General features: G+C 39.4%; 1 protein-coding gene across 4 annotated transcripts in view; it reads right to left on the bottom strand.

Moving 5' to 3' along the window:
- Positions 1–22,403, bottom strand: part of ADCYAP1R1 (ADCYAP receptor type I) — a 140,555-nt gene that overhangs the window by 31,259 nt on the left and 86,893 nt on the right. For all 4 annotated transcript variants that reach the window (XM_040593097.1, XM_040593098.1, XM_040593099.1 and 1 more), the window contains exons 5-11: positions 11,399–11,434; positions 10,715–10,756; positions 8,790–8,893; positions 8,134–8,231; positions 7,451–7,583; positions 5,111–5,264; positions 1,610–1,670 (exon numbers count right to left, since the gene is read on the bottom strand). In XM_040593097.1, coding sequence (XP_040449031.1) covers positions 1,610–1,670; positions 5,111–5,264; positions 7,451–7,583; positions 8,134–8,231; positions 8,790–8,893; positions 10,715–10,756; positions 11,399–11,434 — 628 coding nt within the window. The remainder of the gene's footprint in view (positions 1–1,609; positions 1,671–5,110; positions 5,265–7,450; positions 7,584–8,133; positions 8,232–8,789; positions 8,894–10,714; positions 10,757–11,398; positions 11,435–22,403) is intronic.

The following is a 22,403-nucleotide window of genomic DNA, read 5'->3' as shown; positions in this document are numbered from 1 at the left end:
GCAGACTCAGATTCAGAGTCTGTATTTTAGTCCATGCCTTTGCGACTGTGGTTTCCCGGTTCAGTAATTTCTGCAATGTTTTCAGGCTCATGCTGGCTTCTCCCCCACCCCCAAAACAATGCTTCCTGATTTTTAAAAAGTAACCACTGAGACGCTCAGCTAGAATCTGTCTAAATGTGTTGCATGCTAAATAGCTTCTCTGGCTAAAAGAAAGAAAAGTGGTTTGGGGTTTTTTTTTGTTTGGTTGGTTTTTTTCCTTCCTTTTTTCTTCTGTGAGACATTCCCCTTACCCGCAAAATGCAAGGACTGTTTGGGCTCCTAAGAGAAATTAATGCACTTAGGACCAGTGTTGTGATCATAATAATGACACAACAGGGGTTTCTGGCTTGTTGTGCATGGAAAGAAATAATTTAATTTGTCTTAAAGTCAAAATAGAACATTGGGTCAAAGCACTAGCATCCCCACTGGAGGAAGGGCTTTATGTGCTTTCCAAAAAGAGCATGAAAGAAGAAGGATGAAGAAAACCTGAAGAAAACCTGACAGAACAGTGAGTCTTGTGCAAATTTTGGATCCAGGTATCTCTAGTATAAGGCAAAATTAAAACATAAACCTAAATCTCTCGGAAATGGGATACATAATGATGTCTCCCACTCAGATCAGGGTTTTCAAAGAACCATTGCTGGATTTTTGAAGTTTTGTTCAGCTTCCCTCATTTCCAGCATTTTTCTAATATTTCACCAAGTTCAAACATAGCTGCCATGGAAAAAAACATTGCTAAGTTTGTATTTTCAGAGTGTACATACACGTTCTTTGCTACCAGCTATGTCTGCTGCTCTACCAGACCAGGCAATCTACTGACTACTGGGAGGTGCGGGACCAGCTCTGGGAGCAGCCCTTCCTGCTGGTCCTTTAGAAAAGGATACAGGACATTTGCAGGACCTTTCCCTACAGAAAGAGACCATTTGGGTGAACTCTACCCTTTTGATTTCTTTCTGAAATTATTCCATTCCCTCACTGTTTCCTTTTTTTCGCACAGAAGACAAGGTGTGAATTTCTGTTTCACCCCTACTCATCTCCAGAACTAGATTTGTGGGAAAAGAGCTCTTCCAGAGGAAGCTAAACTCCTAATTGCCTTTGTAAATCAAAGCTCAGTACCACCTTGTGCAGATTTCACTTTTCACATCAGAGATACTTGCAGTAATTTCTACAGCGGAGCTCACCACCTTCAGTTTCCTTCATAATCAGTTGGAAAGGAGCAGATATCACAGGTGTGGTTCACCTGAAAGATCTGTTAAGATGAGATAAACCGTATCCTGGGCTGCACTAATTTAACTGAGCAGGGAACGAAGGGCCACTGGCTCAGCTGTGTGTTACAGGGTAGATGCCTACATCTTCTTTTATGAATTCCTTGGTGCAATAGGGCCATAAACCCCAAACTATGGCTATTTATGCAGATGAATAGGAAAATAGGTTGAACACTGGACCTAAACTACACAAATCAATGTCAGAAACGGAAGGAGAAATTAGTCATGTCTTTCGATCACTATATTTCTGTTTCATCCTTGCCACCATGCTGAATGCACTTGATGTCCCATGCAGCGATACTTACCCAGTATCATCAAAGTGAAGTCTCAGCACTGCCCAGACAGTGACACAAATCGTTGGGGTACCTGCAGGGGTAAGATGGTGATATCATTAGCAGTCTAGACACATATAATACTTAGCAATCAGCACTTTTTGCATCCTCTCCGCTGAGGTTTTATTTCCTAATAGCACTTGTGCATGAAAACAATGCATTGCATTAATTCAGGATTCTAGAAACATCTATCTCAGCCAGAGGATAGGTTAGTCTTGGTGGGATTGAAGAAGCAAAACTGGTCACGGGGGAAGAATGATGTTTCAGGTCATTAGTGCTTGAAGTTTTTGTACCGCATCTTGTTGCACGAACAGTAAAACATAGTCTGTACAAAATAAAAGCAGTGACATCAGCTCCCGTGTCTAGAGCTACTGTAATTATGCAATAATTGCGGAGTGGCAGATGTTGAGCTGTAATGACATTATTATATTCTTCGTGTTCTTATGTGGTTTTGTTGTAAATGATTTGCATATATTGCATTTTCTCTGTTACTGTGTGAAAAACTGATTTTTCTTTACTTATTCAACCAAACCAAATCTATAGAGGATAGTTTTCCTTTACTCACAGGAATATTTCTTTTTTTTTCCCTGAAAAAAACCCCAAAACAAACAAACCAAAATCCCCAAAGGAGAATATTGAGGGCAAGAATTTAATTTCTATTTCAGACAATTCTTTACTCCTTAAAAAATGCATGTAAAATACAAATTAAATCAAAACAATAGAAACCACTGAAAGATCTGGATTTATTTTTCTTTCTGAAAACATTTGAAGTGTGGCTTTTCATTGGAAATATTTTTATAAATTAGTGCAATATTGCATGACAACTCTGGGTAAGTTGGATCTACATTTTATGGCAAATAAAATTTTTGACTAGGAGGCTGCCTACATCTATTCAGGCACCACTGGAATGACAAAGTGCTAAAAAGCAAACAGAACAAGGCCCTTGATAACCCCAGCGTGCGGCTGTGAGCGAGACTGTCGTCAGTTGACAGGAACAATTATGTTTCATACATTTTGCGAGGCTGTGTTGATGTCACATTAATTAGTCATTTGACTGAATCTACTTAAGTGAGTCTCTGTCAAATCCAATATTCCTTCTATCAGAAATAAAAATATCCCTGTTAGACCTAGGTGACTGATGAAGCCCTCCTACTTTAAAAAAGCTCACAGAGAAATATTTGAAAGGAAATTGATAAGAATAAAAAAATGATAGGTTTTGGGGATAAGAAATCATGCATATTTAATTTAAATGGAAGGCTGATTTTCTCACATGAGACTAGCTAGAAAACATAGAGATCTTTGCACACTTAACAGATACACAATAATAAAAATAATAAAAATCAAACTTGAGTCTTATGTGCTATCTAGAATTTGCACTGATTTGCACTACTGAAATTTGGATGGTATGAATAGCGTTCCAAGTCTGAAACATGGTCAGGAAGACAGATTTATCCTAAATGTTTCATAAAAATATAGTTCAAAAAGCACATTTTAGATCAGATTGGAGTTCTGAACCATCTGCTCTATGAATATGCATATACTCACATTACTTTTCTCTCCATCCAAAGACAGATATGTAACTTTATCACACTCTTAAGTACCATTAGAAAACAGAGAAGCCCCAAAGACTGAGAAGAGAGCTACTCTTGCTGACTCTGACTCTGTCCTGAGTAAGGAGAGGGCATTAGGAGAGATCCCAGAACGACAGCAGTCTATCCGGAGAACTTTCCAGCATATTGGATATTTAAAAGGAAATAATTGTCTGTATCAACACAGCCATATGCAGTTCTCATTAATCAAATGAGGATGCTGATGTGCTCAGCACATTTTAAGAAACAGATAAACACCCAGATGCTGCAAAATGCCGAGCTCTTGCTTACTGCTGCTTCAGTGCAACCCCCTCCACACCAGCTCTGAGCTGAGGGGCTGCTCGCATCCAGAGTCTGGAAGTGCTTCTGCTCTTGCCAAGTGCCAATTGCTCCTGTCAGGTCAGGGGAACTGCTATTCAAGGTGAAATATGCAGGAGCTGAGAAAATGTGGTTTAAAAACCAAAACCAAACCAAACCAAACGATCCACATCTGGAGATTCTCTTAACGTCTCTAAAGGATGTTACTGATGCTGCTTTGAATATGATGTGATATCTATAAACTGAACAGCTAGATATTATTTATGATATTCAACTCAAGATCAAATATCTTGAGGTTGCATTACCAAATGAATTAATCTGTGTAGTTTTTTCTTTACAGAGACTGATTTTTTAAAAAAAAATAATTCACTTAATATGCTATATTGCAATATTCTGACATTCAGACAAAACTACAGATATGAAATTTGTGCAAACTTAATTAAAGGAACTCAACCTCTGATTTATGTTCATATTGCAAAGATTTACACTTTGCTTTCTTTTGTAATTGTTACATTTTCATGTACATAATCCCCAAACTGTCTTTGAAAACAGCCTTATATCTCAGCTGTAATGTGATTATACATGTGTGGATAGTACAAAGGGAACTTTGAACATGCTTTTCCAATAGTTTCTTTTCCAACAGCCATCATTTCCCAACAGCTTTTTTGTGCCATAGGTTATTTCTGATCACTTACCCTCTTATTTCTTCTCTATACCTTTGCTCTTATTGTAGGAAGACTTTGCCAGGATATGAGAATTTTTGTGTATATACAGCTGCTTCAGGAGGGAAAAACCCAAAACCAGCTGTGGATTACTTGAAGGTTCAGGTTACATGCAGATGTTTTTTTTTCAAAGGACAATAGTTGAAGGCATGTGGTTTGTTTGTAGACTTTACATGTAAATACACAGGATTATTTCCAGATTATTTAAAAAATATGTTTGTTTAACTATAAAAATTGAGCTTAACCTTCTTAAGGTACATTGAAAATGAATGTATTCTTCTGCTTTCACCATCTGACTGCTGCACAGAAACATCAGCAAAGAACTGCTTGATATAACATATTGCAGGAATTAGTTTATCTCCAGAAGGCCAGAACGAAAAATAATTACATCTGTTGTCATCATACAGCTGGCCTTTCTGAAACAAATCTTGTTTCTTTCCACTGCAAGTTTCCATTTCCCATCCAGGTAGGATGAGCATATGTCGTTACCCTTTGGAAACATTTACAGTTTAGCTATTAGCTGGAAGAAAGGCACAAATAAAGTCTTGGAAAATGGACCAGACTTAGCATTTCAGATTTGATTAAGCTGAAGAACTTGGCATTAAAATCATATCTTGGAGAAGGCAATTTTCAGTTGTGGACTACATCTCTGCAAAAGATGCAGAGTTGTCCAGATTTCAGTTCAACTCTATTCAGACAAAAAAAGCAAACCATGGTTCGGTCTGCAGTGGTACTTCTGTACGAAGACTAAAACTATACTTTGAAAATCTATGTGGAAATATTAGGTAGTTTGTTGGAGATCTCTTGCACACTGAGACACATTTTAGAGAAGAAATGGCACATACCCCAGCCGATAATAGTGTACCAGTAGAAATATCTCCTCTCTGGGAAAAAGGTTTCTACCAATAAAGTGAAAAGGTACAATCCCTCAATAAAAAGCCAGAAGTAGTTGGACATGACACAATAATGAAAAAACACCATCACTGCTTTGCATTCCACCTGCAGAGAATCAAGAAAAACAAAGTTATTTCCATGTTGTTTCCTCCTAACAGATAGAGAAAATGCTTTCAGCCTCTCCAAATCTCTTAGTGGAATGGAACACAGCTGGGACTAGTATTATAGACTTTTAACAGTAAAGTTTTAAAAGCATGAGAAGAATGTGAGGTGCCACTTAGGGAGCAAAGCTTGAAAGGGCAGGTAGCCAATTTTACCCGTGGGAGGTGGTCAATGAGCATCTGCAGACAGCTTGAGAACATCATGCGTTAGTGGGAGTTCACATCGTCAATGAACACTAATTGCTAGATTTAAGACCCCTTCCAAGGATTAAGTGCAGAGAAGAAAAGAATCCAGTTGTGTATCGAGAAACCTGAGGAAGGATGTGAAATGGCAGGATGATTGTGGTGAGCCCTGGGAGTGGGATCAGAAAGGATGCTCCCTCCTGTGCGAGGTTTAGAACTGCACTGCCTTGCTATTTGTGGGTATTGTCACTCAGGGACAGAAAATGAAAGTAAGCTGAAGTGTAAAGAAAGCAGAGTGATTTACTGTAAAAAACTGATAGCAGCTTTCATTCATTTGCTGGGGAGGAAAAGCAGCGGACAAAAGGAAAAAAGAGGGGGGTGGGGAAGAGAAATGGGGATTGTGCAGCCTGGAGGAGAGGAGGTTCAGCGGCAACCTTATCGCTCTGCAGCTGCCTGGAAGGAGACTGCGGCACGCGGGTGGGGGTCTCTTTCCCAAGTAACAAGCGATAGGACGAGAGGAAACGGTCTCAAGTAGCACCAGGAGAGATATAGATTATTAGGGAAAAATTCTTTACTGAAAGGGCTGTCAAGCACTGGAACAAGCTGCCCAGGAAGGTGGTTGAGTCACCACCCTGAAGGTATTTAAAATACAAGTAGATGTGGCACTGAGGGGCATGGCTTAGTGCTGAACTTGACAGTGTTAGGTTTACAGCTGGACCCAGATAGTCTTAAAGGTCTTTTCCAGCCTAAACAATTCTGTGTTTCTGTGATAGAAAGTCTTAGGTGGAAACGGAGCTCTACCCTGACTTTGTAAGGTAGGACACACTTGCTTTTCCAGTGTTACATCCCAGTGAGACATCGCTAGTCCTACAAAAGTAGGACTTTTCAACAGATCAGAGCAGAATCAGTGTGTAAACTGCAAAGTCCTGCTTGGGGCAGTGGAAGGCTGATAATTTTGACTAGTTCCTACTTGCACTCCGTCCTCTGGGCCAAATCTACAACCGGTATGTTTAAGATATCAGATCTTGAGTTTCTTCATAGAAGCTGTACCACGGATGAAGACCTAGACACAAGATGGCTGATTTTAATGTGGTTTATCCTTCAAGTGTTTTTTAAAAAAGGGGTGATGCCACTATCAGAAAAGTGGTATAAATGAACTACAGATCTAACATGGCTTCAGCATTATTATGGAGAAGAATTAAAAGCAAAAACTATTTTAAATGACAAAGAAAAGGCTGACGAAGAAATTACACAGCTGCACTTTCCTTGTGGAAGTGACTCACAGGGAATTTAGCTCATAACTAGATGGATAAAGGAGATCTCAGTTTGGGAACTCACTGTAATTCCACCATAATTACACTCAGTAAGCTGATTTATCAAATTAAACACTAGCCTTAAATGTGAAAGGAATGGGGATTTACATGTAATATATACCCAAGTGCATCTGTGTGGGAGACTGCTTTCCATGAAACCACACTTCAGAGGCAAACACTTGGCTAATACTAATGATTTTTTGAGAGTGTGACTGTCAGGAGTATTTTCTATGTCTGAATGGTCACCCTGTTTACACATGACTTTGCCTGACATCCAGAAAAAATTAGGCTCTGGAGAAAAACCAGACCTTCAGATGAAGGAAATTGCTTGTGCCTGTTCTCATCCCACCTGTCACTGTGCAGATCTGTGAAAGGGAGAAACAACCCGACTGGAGACAGAAACCAAAACCCGTAGGTTTGTCCTGAAGGACAGACGGCTGCACATTGAGGACTTCACAGGATGATACATCCACAGTTTTGCTGTGAACCAGGAGGGAATTTTACCACCGATAACCTTCTCCCCCAATAGCTTCTCAGCTTATGATACTCAACGGACTGCTGCCTGCCTCACTGTTTTTTGTTATCTCATGCTGGAAAAATTAAAGGAAAAGGTTTTGGCTTTGGTTTTACTTACCGTTGAGATAAAACAGTGGTTGCCATCCTGTTCAGCGTAAAGAACCCCATCTTTAATGAATACAGATATTGCACGTAGGATGAATGAAACAAAGAGGTTCATGTGGATGAAATTTCGAGTGCAGTGAAGCTTCCTAGAGAGGAGAGAGCAAGGGAGTGGAAAAGAAGAGGGGGAGGGGAAAAAAGGCAATACTTTTCTTTTGTGGAAATAACACACATGGCCAGAGCACCTTGGTGCTAAGAATAGCAGTGTCTGAAAGCCAGGACTGTGGATAGTGTTGACACTAAACCTGGCTAAGAGGAGGATTTGGTGATTTTCCTGCAAAAGCATATAGGGTGTATATGTATGTATATATATATATATATATATATATATATATATATATATACACACATACACACACACAGACACATATATATAAAAGGTATATAAAATAGACCCAGTCTGATGCAGCTTCTGCAGTTGCATAAAAGAGACCCACAGCTTCTGCAGCTGCATTTACAGTCTATTGAAATGTGACTGCTGGAGTGTGTCCAAGCAGGGGGAACAACGTTGCTAAGGGGTTGTCTCTCTCTTATTTTACATCTGGTGAGTTAAAAGCTTAAACATGGTTTTGGGCAGATGAGCTCCAATTTTTTTTTCCTCCAGTGGCTGAACAGCTCACTGCTCATGTCCTGACTCACCTGAAACGGCACAGGATCACCATGGCGGTGGTGAGGGAAACAAGAGAAGTGCTGTATCCCACCGTGTACAGAGCCTTCACAGATAGGTAGTAGTAATCCTTGGGAGGCAAACAACACACGTTAAACCGTTTGTCTACGGCCACATCTTCTTTACCCTTTCAACGTGCAGGCGCAACCACAGGCAGGATTTGTTTCTTGGGCAGCCTGTTGTTTTCTCCTCTTGGCTCCCCTGGGATCTCACCATATATTAGAGCCTTCCTCTGTGCCTGGCATGCCCTTGGGTCTGCATACCGTGAAGCTTATTTGTCAGTGAGCTAGCAAAGGCTGTCTATATTTCTTTGACCACTGTGCATGTATCTGTAGAAAAAAAGTGGTTGGCTAAGGGCTTCTTCAGTCAACAGGGGAAGAATTGGGGGCTAACCTATGCTTCTAGAAGTTACAAGCTGTATCAACAGTAAACACTCATGTTGTGGATGCAATATTCAGTACAGGGCTAGGAAGGATTTAAATCTTGTTTCTCAAATTTTTATGCCCATAAGTACCTGTTTGTTTCATTCTCATCACCAACAAATCAGAACATGTAAAAAGCAGCCTGCCGCTCCCCCCCCCCCCCCCCTCCCCCTTCATTTGTCTTTAGTTATAAGATTAATTCCTACCTGGTTATCGGACTCTGTTTCATTTTCATCAAAGCCACAGGCATCATAATAATGAGGAAAAGGTTCAGACCAGCCATCTTCAGTGCAATTTCTGCTGATGTCCCCTATGCCAAATACAGTTGTGAATGTGATATCACTGAAGCAAACCCCAGGACACCCCCCTTTGGTACATGACCAAAGAAAACCCCACAGTACTACTGGGGGTGCTATTTATCTGCCTGTCCATAGAAGACCTTAATGGCATCTTGAAAGTTTAATGCCATCTTTAATGTCCCAGTTTTACAACAGGGACCTACTGATGTCTACTGCTAAAGCTGGTCACCAGAGAGCAAAAGTGATTTAAGCAGTATAGTCAGTGCCTCCAGGCCACCAAGGTTCTCATTGTCAAGTGGGTACCTAAAACAGGGGTCAGTCCATCTCCCTGTATCGACTCTGAAATAGGGAATACAGATTTGACTTAGACATCTATGGTTCAGATGGCTAAAAGGTAAGTCCAGCGCTTAAATACAGGCACTTTGCGGTATTTAAGATGATCTGTATCTGAGGCATATGTGTGGGACTGGCAAAAACCACAAGGCCAATGTGATTTTTTGGAATGGCTGCTGGAAGCCAGGCAGGACACTGTAGGATATCTGAAATAGCTATTATACATCTATGGTGAGGCAGCTGGATTGTTCTCCTATAGCCAGATGAGATGTATCCCACTCACTTATCTTCAAGCCTAGGCTCTTATCTGAGAGTGACTTTGTGAGAAGGGTCTGTAGGAAAGCAAAGGAAAGATGGAGTGGGTATCTCTTTCCCGTCTCTGTTTTCACAGCAATATGTTCATTTACATCTCCAGACGCCCAGTGTGGCTTCAGCTGACAATTCAAAACTGTTTCAGAGCTTCTCACATTCTTCTGCCTATTATCCGTTCCAATCCCAGTTTACAACCTTACTCTAAAGCAAGTGTTTGCAAGGAGGCTCAAAACTGGCTCAGGGAAAACATCGTCCTCTTTTTCTCTGTTTTTCCTCTCTTTGGCTAATCTCCTATGAGGGCTGGCTCCTAAATGGCTTTCGCTACAACCGTGAAAAGGCTTATAACTGTAAGGAGAAGAAAGAGCTGGGGGTAGAAGAGGAAAGTGTCTCTTGGCACTGACACTGCTGCTGAGGCTGCCCGAGGTGGGATGGCCCCCGTGGTGCCCTCTTTAAGCACCGTTATTCTTGCCAGAGCTCAGTGACCTGGTTGAAAAATTAGAGCTGGGCTGCTGGCTGCAGTTATTGCTCTCCAGTGTGATAGAACACTTTCCATTTATCGAACTATTACAGTTTCTGGAGTATGAACTGTACCTTGACCAAACGGATGGAAATTTCCAAGTTGTAGGGACTTTTTTTGTTTGTTGGGGGTTTTTTTTTGTTTTTTTTTTTTTATTATTATTATTATTATTATTATTTATTTATTAATGTTATACTGCTTCACATTCTTAGAGCAGTTTAGTCAAGTAGCTCATAACACTAGCAGTGACCTTATTTTTAGACAATCTGTTTGCCATCCATGCGGCAGAATATATCTATCTAATCACAGCATTCATTTAAGAACATTGCATTACTTGGCAAATTTTGATAAATTGCTCTTGCACATTCATCCCCAGTTTTCCTGTGGAAAATAACCACTGAATCATGGTGTTGACTTTCTTTAACACCATTTAGTAATTACTGTTAAACAGGTAGATATAATTTATAACATCATACTTGCTAGATTGCAAGGCTTAATAGTGGAGGAATAAATTTTCATAATACTGCTAAAAGTAACATACCAGAAAATGTGTCACTGTAATTAGAACTGATTAGAAAATAATACCTAAATGGTAGGAGAAATATCTTGGAGCTTCCTTTTTAACAGTGTTAAAAGAAAAAGAGAAACATTCCGCGGTTCTGTTTCTTACCTAGGGGAGACTGGGCTGTGCTTTCCAGCAGGTCATAATCACCTATAAAAGTGGAAATTTGGTATGAAATTGTTTTGATTGTGTTTTCTATTAGGACCCAAACTGGTCTCTGCGGAAATCAGTGAATAGAATCCAATTGATTTTTATTTATTTGGATCAGGCCCAAGGGCAATAAATACTTGATACTGTCTTTTCTGGAGGTAAACACAGTTTTACTTGTGAGTTTAAATCAAAGCTGAACCTATGAAATTAGAAAATTGCTATGACAAGCAGTGAGCACATAGCTAAAAACACATACAATCAAACCAGGACCAATTTTATTGTAAAAATATAGAAGTCAAATATTGTATCTTTAGAAATTTACATCTATAATCCATGGATGTTTAAGTATGGTCAATTTTCACAGAATTAATGAAAAATTATTTCCATCCATCAATGACAAAAAGCAATAATTAATTGATATTAAGTGAGATAGTATACTTCTATGGTTTTAGGTTAGAGCACAATGATTTCTAGAAACTTATTAGATACTTATTTTCACTTTTTATCGGTGTTACAACCAGCTACATGTATTCATCATCATCATGGTTGATACACAACTTTTCAATAATCTGAAATTATGTACTGCATACAATTTTTGAGAACAGAGGTACTTAGGAGGTAGTCAGCACAACTGGTTCTTACCTGCATGGGTTTGGCCCAAATTGTCTACTTCCCAACCTGAAATTAGAAGAATAAAAATAATTAATTTGATCTTGATAATGCTTTGCAATTTGATTTTGATAACAGTTTGCTTTCCATATGAGGAATGGCTATAGCAGAGGCCAGAGAAGAACTGCAAAAAAATTTTGTTTAAATCCATTTTTCAAAATCAGTGCTGTATCTTTATGGTTGGAAAACAGTTTTCGGAAGATGGTCGATTGCTTTGTGTTGTTAAATCTCTGGTTATCACGGACTTTCATCAGACTCTAGGAAAGATATGAAAAAGAGATCAGGGAGCATTTTTGTGTTTGGGGTTTTTTTCTTCTTTTTTTTTTTTTTTTTTTAAAGGAGGGGGGAGGTTCTGAAATAAGAAAGACCTACCAATATCGAAAATATTGTGTTGAAATCCATGCTGATTTGTGTACTAAAAATAAAAATATTACAATGGTAATGATAAAAAAGTTTAAGTTCGCGTTAAAAATTTCCCTTTTCCTTTCTTTCGTCCTTCCAAAATATATTTTGGGGATTATCTCAAACCAATTTCCCCCACACCCAAGTAAATACTTCACACAAATGGCACCAAAGTCAGACTTTCCCAACACCTCAGTGGGTTTTGGCTCGGGCTGGGTGTAGGGAGATGCACAAAGAGGAGCTGCCTTATGCCAGCGAGTGGTGCTGCTGCATCGTGCACAGAGACACTGAGCTGCCTGCAAATAGCTCTGCCAGTGGCCCTCCCACCAGCACAAAACTGTTTCCAACAATTTCATTGACCAGTACTGCAGGTTAAAGGTTTAGATTAGCTTTAGTTCTGTATCCTCTGGAGTAACCACAGGGCTTCAGGTTGTTCTTTAACCCTGAACATAAGGTCAGGTCTTAACTAGGGATTGGAAGAGCCATTCACCAATTTGCATGAGAGGGTTTGTATTTAAAGTAAAATACAAACAAAGATTGATTTTGGTCCTCTGGGCAAGGAGAGAGACAGCATCTAAGGAAACAAAACAGTAAAGGCAGTCTTCTCAGTACAGCATAAAATGCATTTCCTATTTTATTATACTTTTTTTCAAAATCCTTATCATGTAAGAATTTTAAATTCATTGATTTCTCTCTCTCCTCTAAAATAAATCAGATATGCTTTTTGATTTTCTGAGACAGAAAGCAGAGGATTTAGTGTGAAGATCATGGAGGGAGTCTAGAAAACTAAGCTGCAGCATCAGGCAGACTGTAGCGTGTCTTTGAGTGGATGTATTCAACATCAAACCTACACACTCAACCCAGCAGTTACTTTAGAGGGTTAATACTGAAAACCATGGTGAGAACACCCTTGGTCTCCTGGCTTCTCCACCCAACTCCAGCTGCTTTCGAGATTTCATATCTGAGAATTCTTGGATGTTTGCAAATATTGGGTAAGTCCACTAATTCTGAAGAGAAGTCACCAATGCTCTGAGCAAACATTTTCCAGCAAAGATTGTTCAACCTGCTGCATCAGTCTAAATTACCAGATGCTGCAGAAGCACTAAGGCTGTGCTCCAGATTCTTGGCAGAATAACAGGGATGCCTCTGCAGGGTATTGTGGACAGATCAGTTTCCCTCCCAAGTCTACCAAACCCCAGGTTTATTAACAGTGATCTAGCTCAGATATAGATGCTTATATTGCTAAAATCTGAAATCAGAATAGCAAGTTTAGGATATCCTGTGGGAAATTTTATCTGTGGTTTTATTATGCAATTAGAGTATCAAAGAGTAAGCAGCTGTTCCTTTATCACTGCCTTTCATAATGTTCTTCATAGCCTGCTGCCACTCAAATCAAGTAGCTTATAATGGCACTGGCTCCTACGTGATGTCACCTCACTCACTAGCCTGTATCTTACAATGACCCACAGAAGCAGGGTAAGAAGAAGCTGCAAGAAAAGCTGCAAAACCTCCTGGACTCATAAAACTCCAGTTTCAGTTTATCAATTGTACAGTGTGGCTTACATCCTGAGACGTGATACTATAAACTTTGCATAATTCTTGTTGGAGAAAGACCAGGCAATGTTAAAGTACATTGAAGCCTGATGTTCCTCGCATCCTGGCATATTACACTGATGACTGAGAAAAAAACTTTTTTGAAATTTAAAAGTTTTAAATTGAGCTTTTTTCCCCCTATAATCTAAAAAGAAGGAAATAAAAATTTCCATGATTTCATTCTAAATAATCGGTGGTAGTCACACTGATGTTAAAATACTAGATTTTAGTTCATTTTGAATTTCATTACATCTGTGATAACAGTCAAAATACCATATTAGTTTTGTGAAATGAAGAGGCTTTTTTTTTTTTTTTAATATATACTTAAATAATGATTGCATTTTAACTCTGGGCATTAGGAAGAGGTTCATATTTTTGACAATGTTAATTTTCTGATTGCTGTAGGAGCAAACTGGCCTTTTTTAACCATATTTTTCTACATCTGAGTCCTTGTTAACATACTGAAGAAAGTTCCAGTACAACCTTTTGCTATACAGGCTTTTAGGCTTGATCCATCACCCTAATTTTCAATAATAAATTAAGCTACTGGAAAGTCAATTAGATTTACACTGGACATTATGCCCTGAATTACAACTAAAAGCCAAAGTCTGTCTAATGAGTGTTGGGATAACATACACAATTATATTTGTGTGTGTATGCACATATATATATATAGGTACACAAGGGAACATGCAGCCACCTTCTGACTTAAAATTCTTGTGTGCTGCCACTGCCCTTCTCTCTGACACCACATGTTCATGTCCCCTGCACCAGAATACAGATGTTTACATGACAGATAACTGTGCCAATGGCTATGTTTGCTCACATGCATGACAGTGCAAAGGGAGTTAATTTGCATTATTTTTGTGCTTAATATTTAAGATGTCTACATATATGAGAAGGCTTGAGCTTGCATTTGAGCTGGGGTTGTGGGAAGTCCAGACATAGGGCAGTTCCTCTCATTTCTCCGATTAAAAACTCAGTTTTTGTAGTTTTGAGCTTGGGTTGGGTTTTTTTCACCTGAGTGCCTTTCTGACTCTAGAAAGACCTCAGCAAATTTACTCTGGTGTCAGTGACGTCATGGGCAAAACCGTAGGGCACCTCGCTGCATGGGCTTTCACACAAGTCCTCTCACTGCCTTACTCAGGACATAAACAATGAGAAACTGGTGCATTACACTTCACTGATGACGCAGAGAAAGCCCGTCAAGATGATTATACAACAGGCTAGATGGAATATGTTACTCTCCCAGAAATGAAGAATAACTAAAATGTGCTTTTCATCTGCATTTTCACTGCAAATCCATTTTTCAGGGATTACATTCCTGGCTTCTGTGAATGACACCTGTGCTCCTCACATGTGGTTAAATAACGGCACAGCCCAAACTACAGAAGGAAGGACATTAAACGGTATCTTAGAACACCATTTATTAAATCAATACTTGCTCACATTAGTCAATAAACTCCTGAGGAAGCTAATGTTATCCTTGAGAAAGGATGGTTTATCCAGTGTGTTGACAGATAGTGTAATTTACTGTTTGACCAGTCTGAACAGGCAAGTGTCACTTTTGGGGGAGTAAGGCAAATCTCCCTTTAGTGTTTAAACTGCCATGATTAATTAGATGTTATTTGCAGTACTGCTTAGAGACCTAAAGAAGATCCATCAGAATGCTGAATTTTCAGTTCCAGAGACCAAACAGAATTAAAATACATACAATATTGCTCATTTCTATTTTCTACATGAAGAGATGAAAGAAGGAAAAAAAAACAACAACCCAGTCAAAGGACTTGCCAAAGGCTTCCCATAGAGTTAGTGGCAGAGACCCAGATCTTTCATGCCCTTTTCTTGCATGTTTGTGGGACTTACTTTCTTGGTTTCCATTTGCTGAGTCCCAGAAAACATAACTACCTCCTCACTATCCTCCAACTGATAAGAAATTTGATGCAAGCAATTGTTGCTTCTGATTTAAACTGAACAGGACTGGCAAAGCTTAAAGCCAAGAAACAGCCTGTGCGCGATGAGCCTCGGAGCTCAGTGCTGCCTTTTAGATCTTCCTTGTGCCAAATTTGTGCTGGCTGCTTTTGGTGTCAGCTGGCATGGCAACTGCTTTATCTCCCATAGGTTTGTTTATCTGAACACAACTTGCATTTAACCCTTTTGTTCCAGCATTTGTTAGTGGCAGGTTGGGGAAAGAAGGGCTTCCAGAACTACTCTGGCCTGAAACAGCCTGCCCACACTTTTCTCTTGATCCTGTTGTTCCCGTCTCAGTATTATCAGCTGGAGGACTGGTCCACATAGGTTAGACTCCAAAAGGTTGGATTTTGACAGCACTGAGATCAATGGGCAAAGCTCACACTGTTTTTACTGCATGTTAATTCTGTCCCTTCAGAAAGCGCAGAGAGTGGGGCAGAGAGAGGTTACGGAAAACATTTCTTACAATCGCTTGTTATCGTGCTGCTCAGCTATGTGGATAATGAGCTGGTTAGGCAGGAATTCTATTTTTTTCCTGTTTTATATAGCTCTGATTAGAAGCTTAACATTTAATTTATAATGATGAAATAAATCGGCGAGCTCTCACACCCGACTCCACAGCATCCACCACACTGCGCCATTTCACTCCCTTCCTCATTGCTGCATGCTGCTCTTATGCACCAGCAATCTGTTCAGCCGGCTGGCAAAGCCGCAGTTGGGAACAGCAGTCTACTTAGCAGCTTTTCTGGGGCTTTCTGAGCTCCTCACACAGATACCGCCTTGCATACTCTGCCCACTGCTCCTAATGCCCTCTGCCCAGTCCTGGATGTGAGCACAGATGACCCCACATGCACACTATCCAACCATCCCAGTCCCTTCATTACAACTCTTTTTTGGGGGGAAAGTGATCCAGGATCAGCTGCTAGGACTTTCTAATCTCATTAACTGGATCCGCGGAAAGTGGCAGCCAGGCAAGGTTACAGAGTACATGGCCTTAGAGGTTCCCACACCTTTCCTTATGTTATGTGCTTCCCTCCACTATTTCCAGGGGGTTTGGTCTCTCCAGCCTTATAGATAATACTTTAAACTACAGGTTGCAAGTCATTATCGTCACTTGGCATTTACCATATACTGCCATTTGCCTTGTCAAAGGGATTTGTGAACATAGTCCTCACACAGAGACATCATGAAATGAAATAGTATTGTTAAATACTATTATTTTATTGTATTTAATACTAAAAACTATTATTAAATAGTATGTAGAATTGCTAAATGTATTTAGAAAACAAGAAAACTGAGGCAGAGGGAAATTAAGGGTAAGATTAGGAAGCCTGGTTCATGTTTGTATGTTTGAATAGTAACAGGTGCCTAAGAACGTCTGAGGAACTTGTCCCATGGGGCAAATTCATTCCATCCAACTTGTTCAGCTGAAGGTAAGTTTATCTGTTTTTTTACGTCTCCTCCCATAAAGGGCTAAGAGACTGGTACTTCCAGAAGTTTGTTTTTAAGTGGTTTGCTTTAGACATCTACCATAGTATGAGATGAACTAGTTTCCGCAACTTTGTTACTTCAGTGGTTTGTGCAAAACACTGCAGTAAAGGCAGTGATGGAACTGATATACAAGCCCTTTCTTCCTATACGTCATACAAATTTCAGGGCACATGGTTTCATGACATAGGGACAAGAAGACCCAGTGAATCATGCCTGGAGATCACAGAAGAATACCCGGGAAGTCCCATATGGAGAACATACAGGCCATAGCACATAGCGCTGGCTGAGGCAGGATTGGCATACAGCTATGATCAATAACAGGTCAGGGAAATTATGACTTTCTTTTCTTCCTCTCTCCTATCAAAAGCTATGAAACTAGCAGTGGCCTGAGGTCACCATAGCAACTGCTAGGCATCATCTAAACATTATCTGTATCCTGCCTATGAGGCTGGCTGTCACAGGAGCGTCCGTCGTTGTACAAGATCAACACAAATACTATTGAAGGGTCTTCTAGCTCTGAAGAGGGCAGGGGTCATATTTCAGAGAAAAGCAAATGTTTTTCAAGCAAGAAACACAGAAAATAAGAAATGTGTCCAACAAAGATTATCAGTTATGAAATAAGCCCTAGAGAAGAAAGCATATTATATCATGTGCTTAACGGCAAGAAAGAATGTGTGCCCACCATACCTAAAATCCTGCAATCACCTGGAACTCTTTTCTCATTTATTTGAATAAAGAGGAGAAACAAGGATAGAGCAAAGACTGCTAGTGAAGGTTGAAGCATTTGCCCATGTTGCACGTACAGTGATACTTCAGTGTATTGCCTTTTGCTGTCCAGGTGTTCCACAAACTACTCAGCGGTTCTCAGCACATTCTACCCTTGCATGCTTCCCAGAGGAGCATGATTTTTTTATTTTTCAGGGTCAAAATAGCTTTTAAATCATATTGACAAAGGTCTTGAGTTCCATTACAGCTTTCGCCTGGCCACTGCAGGATGTCCTCTTGCCAAGACCAAAGACTTGACCTTTAGCTGAAATGCTCTTGGTCACATTGTATGTTTGAATATCAGAGGCACAGAGTCTTATGTTCCCATAAGTTGTTTGGAAAGGCCATAAAATGTCCTTTTCCTGTAAAAAGCATCTGCAAGGCCTTAACTACTTGATTGGACATGTAGGTAAAGTTACTCTTCTTTGATGGCAATGTTTTCCTCCCCTTTCCCTCTGCATTGCAGATAGACTTTGGTGCTGTGACTGAGGCGGTATGCTTAATTACAGGTTGTCTTCCTTGCCTTGGAAAAGCTGAAATAATCCCATGGCTTTACTGCCTGTGAAAAGCCTAGGGGTGAAAACCAGCAGGAAATGACTTGTTATCTAGTAAGCACTATTATCTTGGTTATTGGCAAGGCATTATTTTTACATCCACACTTGGTAGGTCTCTTGTACCTGTTCTTCACACAATTCTTTCTAGGACTTGCTGAACACTAAGCGACAATAACACATATGCAATCTGCAGACAGCTTTGAAAGCTGCCGAAAACCTTTAGCTGTTGTGTGGATATATACATGTGTGCATATATATATATAAACCCAGATACTTTTGTATTGAACTTGCTTCTGAATGCTTCATAGGATCTTCTACAAAGCCAAGGATAAAACTAAGGTATGCACAGAGTCCTGGTTGCTTCAAAGACTAACAAAGCTCTGATGGCTCATTATTATTCCCATGATGAAAACGCTAGGGAATGGGTCATGTCTGTTTTTCAGAGACTGCTGCTTGGTTCCAATGTTTTCCTTCCCTCGGTTTTCATGCAGGATGTTGAAATACCCACCAGGGGTAAGATACACTTGAATAGAAATCTAGACCTTTGCATTGATCTTTTGCCTTGCCTACTTGATAGGCAAATGCAATTTCCAATTTCAGTCTGCTGCAATGCTACAGCTAGTAGCAAAGAGAACCTACATCTTCTACTTCAGTAGAAAATAAATGCACAATCTTCCAGATACAGTTTGTTGTTTAGAAGGCCCCTGACCTTTAACAGTCACCTTTTCTTTCTCTCTGTATCAAAAAATATCAATACATAACCCGAACTAATAGAAACTGTGACTTGCAAATATTTTCAGCAGCTTTCACCTTGGGAAGAAAACGACTTTTGTCTTTTCACCCAGTTTGGGAGTTAGGTACTATTTTCATAGTGGTATATAGACAGCAGTGACAGACTTTACCAGAACTATTTCTCCATAAATGATACAGAAAGGCTTTTCACATATGAACATGCAATATCACTTCCCTTCTCATTAACTCTTCTCTTGTCATCTTATTCTGTTTGATTAGGGATAACACAAACTCAGACAGGAGAGAAAAAAACCCAAAACAAAACAAAACAAGCCCACAGATAGCTTCCCAAATCCAATTAACCCTGCATTCATAAATCCCATGGTCCACCCATGGTATCTCTAGTGCAGAGTACGAGGCTTGATGTTCTTATGACAAAGTACTTCAGTGTCTCCCAGTGGTTTTGATGGGATCAGTAACAGTTTGTTTTCAGTTCCTTGTTCACAGGGGCAATAAATCTTGTTGGCTGAGCACAGAAGCCATACAACTTCCAGAATAGCAGCGAGCCAATCGCTTTGGTTCTAAAAGGTGAGCACAGGATATAATTCCCTCTGAAATTCTATAATACTTGGTTACATTCTTCGTTCTACTGGATTTTAATTAGGACCCCTTAATCCTGGTATCAAGATAAGATGTGGTTTATGTCTTTGGTAAAAATTATGTACATTTACATAATACACCAGGTGTTGTAGCAATACTGTTTTGGGTGCAGCAGGTAGCGTCCTAAACTGAGCACTAGATAAATATTCTGAATTGCTGGAAGGTTCAGTAACAGCTAATCATATTATTTGAATTTGTGAGTGAAAGTATTTTCTCAGGGTGGAGTTCAGCAATTGCCTATTATAATTTGTATTAATTTTTACTACAAATCAAAGATCTAAAAATATGTTCATTTCTGATCTGGCTATTGGGTTTCTTCCATTGGTCCATATGAGTCATGTGGCTTTATATATTCCAGAATGTCTCAGCTGTGCAGGGCAAAGAAAGAAAAGCACAGACTTGTTCTGTAGATTTCCACTGCCATGCAGTATCACCTCTGTCTGTAAGAAAAAGGGAAAAAGAACAAAACAAAGAAAAACTTGCAGCTGGGAGCACAGATCATTATGCTGGGACCATCTCTAGGTCTTGCTATGTCATACTGAACTGTAACATCACATCTTTACACAATTATTTTTTTTCCCTTCCATTGCAAAGATGCCTTAGAATGCTTTAAATATACCCAGTTCTAGAGTGGTCGTCTCTGGAGTCAGTACCGGGAAGGCATAGAGAAAGCGTGATATACAACAGCAACACCATGGAGGTTGTAGCTCCCAGTGAGAATAAAACAGAGTTCATGTATATCAGTCAAAGGAATCAGTGCTGAAGTGGAAAATATATTAATATTTAGGAACCCTTTAGAAGGAATGCCACTGTAAATCCTTAACCTACTAGATGAGAAAACTCTCAGGACCCAATATGTTTTTTTCATGGGGAGATATTTTGAGAACGATCTTTTTGTTCACATTCTGCATCTGAAAAGAAATTAAAAATTCTGGGATTTTGGAGGAGTAGAGAGGTGAAATGAAATTTTTCAAGTAAGGCTCACCAACCACACCACATGGGAATTAACATTAGGCTTACTGTATGATGTTGACGGCAGCTCCAATGCTGCTCCGCAGTTCACTTGCAGTGAATGCTAGAGCAGGATTTTTTTATTAATAATATTAATTATTTTTATTTCATTTTATTTTGTTCATTAAAAATAATTATTATTAAAATTAAAAGCAGTAACAGCTGGTAGTTTTAGCCAAATCCATAGATATTTTTTCAACAAAACACCTCTCCAGATGACAGTTCAGTTGGTTAATTTTTATTTTGTAGTCTTTTTTTTTTTCCTTCCCATTTTACTGCATATGGAACTCAGACATCTGAGCTGAGGCAGCCAAATTCCTTTCTGAAATTCATAAAACAGACAGCCCCTTCCAGCTATTTCCTTCATCTTAAGATAAACATTTGAGATAGGTCAGAGGAAACATCTTCTACAAGTACCCATTGCTTTCCATTTACCAAACTAGAAATTCAGGTGATCCATTCAGACTTACAAATATAACCTAGAGATATCCAAAACCAAGTGACATAAGTCCTACTCCCTCTTTAAGATTGACATATCTTATGGTTTGCCTATACAAGCAGCTGGTGCTTCAGTGCTTCATAGGACAAACTTTTAAAAAGTATAATTTAAAGTTATTGCTACTATTTGTAAAAATGATTTATGGTCATATAAAAATTTTGCTGTATTAAAAAAATGAAGGCACTATTATTAAATATTAGTGTCAGTGCCTAGCCTAGTTACATATTCTAGAAACATAGCAGCAGCCAGAGGATACTATAACAATCTATAAAATGTTATTAGCTGTGTCTTTGAAACATTTTAGTTATCTAATAACCCTTTATTTAAGGAACCGTCATAAAATGTGACTTTTTTCATTAAGCCCTCATTGAAACAAATATACTCGGGTAATTATAATTAGCAACAATGATAGTAAAAATTCATGCAGATTCACCCACAAGAGTGATTATGGATGTAGATATTTCCACCTTGGGGTCACTAGTGCAAACCCAGCTGGATCGGTAGAGATTTCAAACTACTCCAGATTAAATGTTTATTTGTTTATCTAATGAATTATGAATCTTGGGTTTGTTCCTACTGAACAGATGTCCAAAACCCCCTCAAACCCAGCACTATAAGAGGTAACAGCTGTCGCTTTTGATCATGATCCTGTAAGGAGATGAAAAAAATCTGGACATATGTTTACACTGGACTGACTACTCCTCCCTTAGGGTCATACTATCACCCTGCTACAGGTCAAATGGGAAGTACAGTATGTGAACATATCTGTAAATCCTAGGCAAATAATTTAAAAATATTACTTCAGCCTGTTACTTTACATAGCTCTAGTTATGAAGAGCTTTTCATTTATATATATATTTATATATATATTTAAGCATATATTACTTTTTTTTAAAAAAAAAAAAAAAAGTCCCATTAACAGTTAACAGGTTAGTTAAGCTCTGGAACAGATCACAGTGAACTAAGCTTGTCCTTGAGGAGGGAGATGAGTTAGGTGACATTGGTGATGTTGGGATTAGGGGCAGCCTGGGCTGCAGTGATCATGCACTGATGGAGTCTGCAGTCCTGAGGGATATGGGTCAGGCAAAGAGTAAAGTCAGAACCCTGAATTTCAGGAAAGCAACCTTCCAGCTGTTCAAGGAATTAATAGGAACCCCTGGGAGATGCTCCTCAGGTGCAAGGGGGCAGAACAGAGCTGGCAGATCTTTAAGGATGCTTTCCATAGGGTGCAAGAGCTCTTGATCACCAGGTGTAAAAGAACAGGAAAGGAAGGCAAGAGGCTGGCATGGCTCAGTTAGGC

This window comes from Falco naumanni, chromosome 4 (assembly GCF_017639655.2).
Source record: "Falco naumanni isolate bFalNau1 chromosome 4, bFalNau1.pat, whole genome shotgun sequence".
In the NCBI taxonomy this organism is placed as follows: domain Eukaryota; kingdom Metazoa; phylum Chordata; class Aves; order Falconiformes; family Falconidae; genus Falco; species Falco naumanni.
Note: the sequence above shows the minus strand (reverse complement) of the source record. Positions and strands in the feature narration are given on the sequence as shown.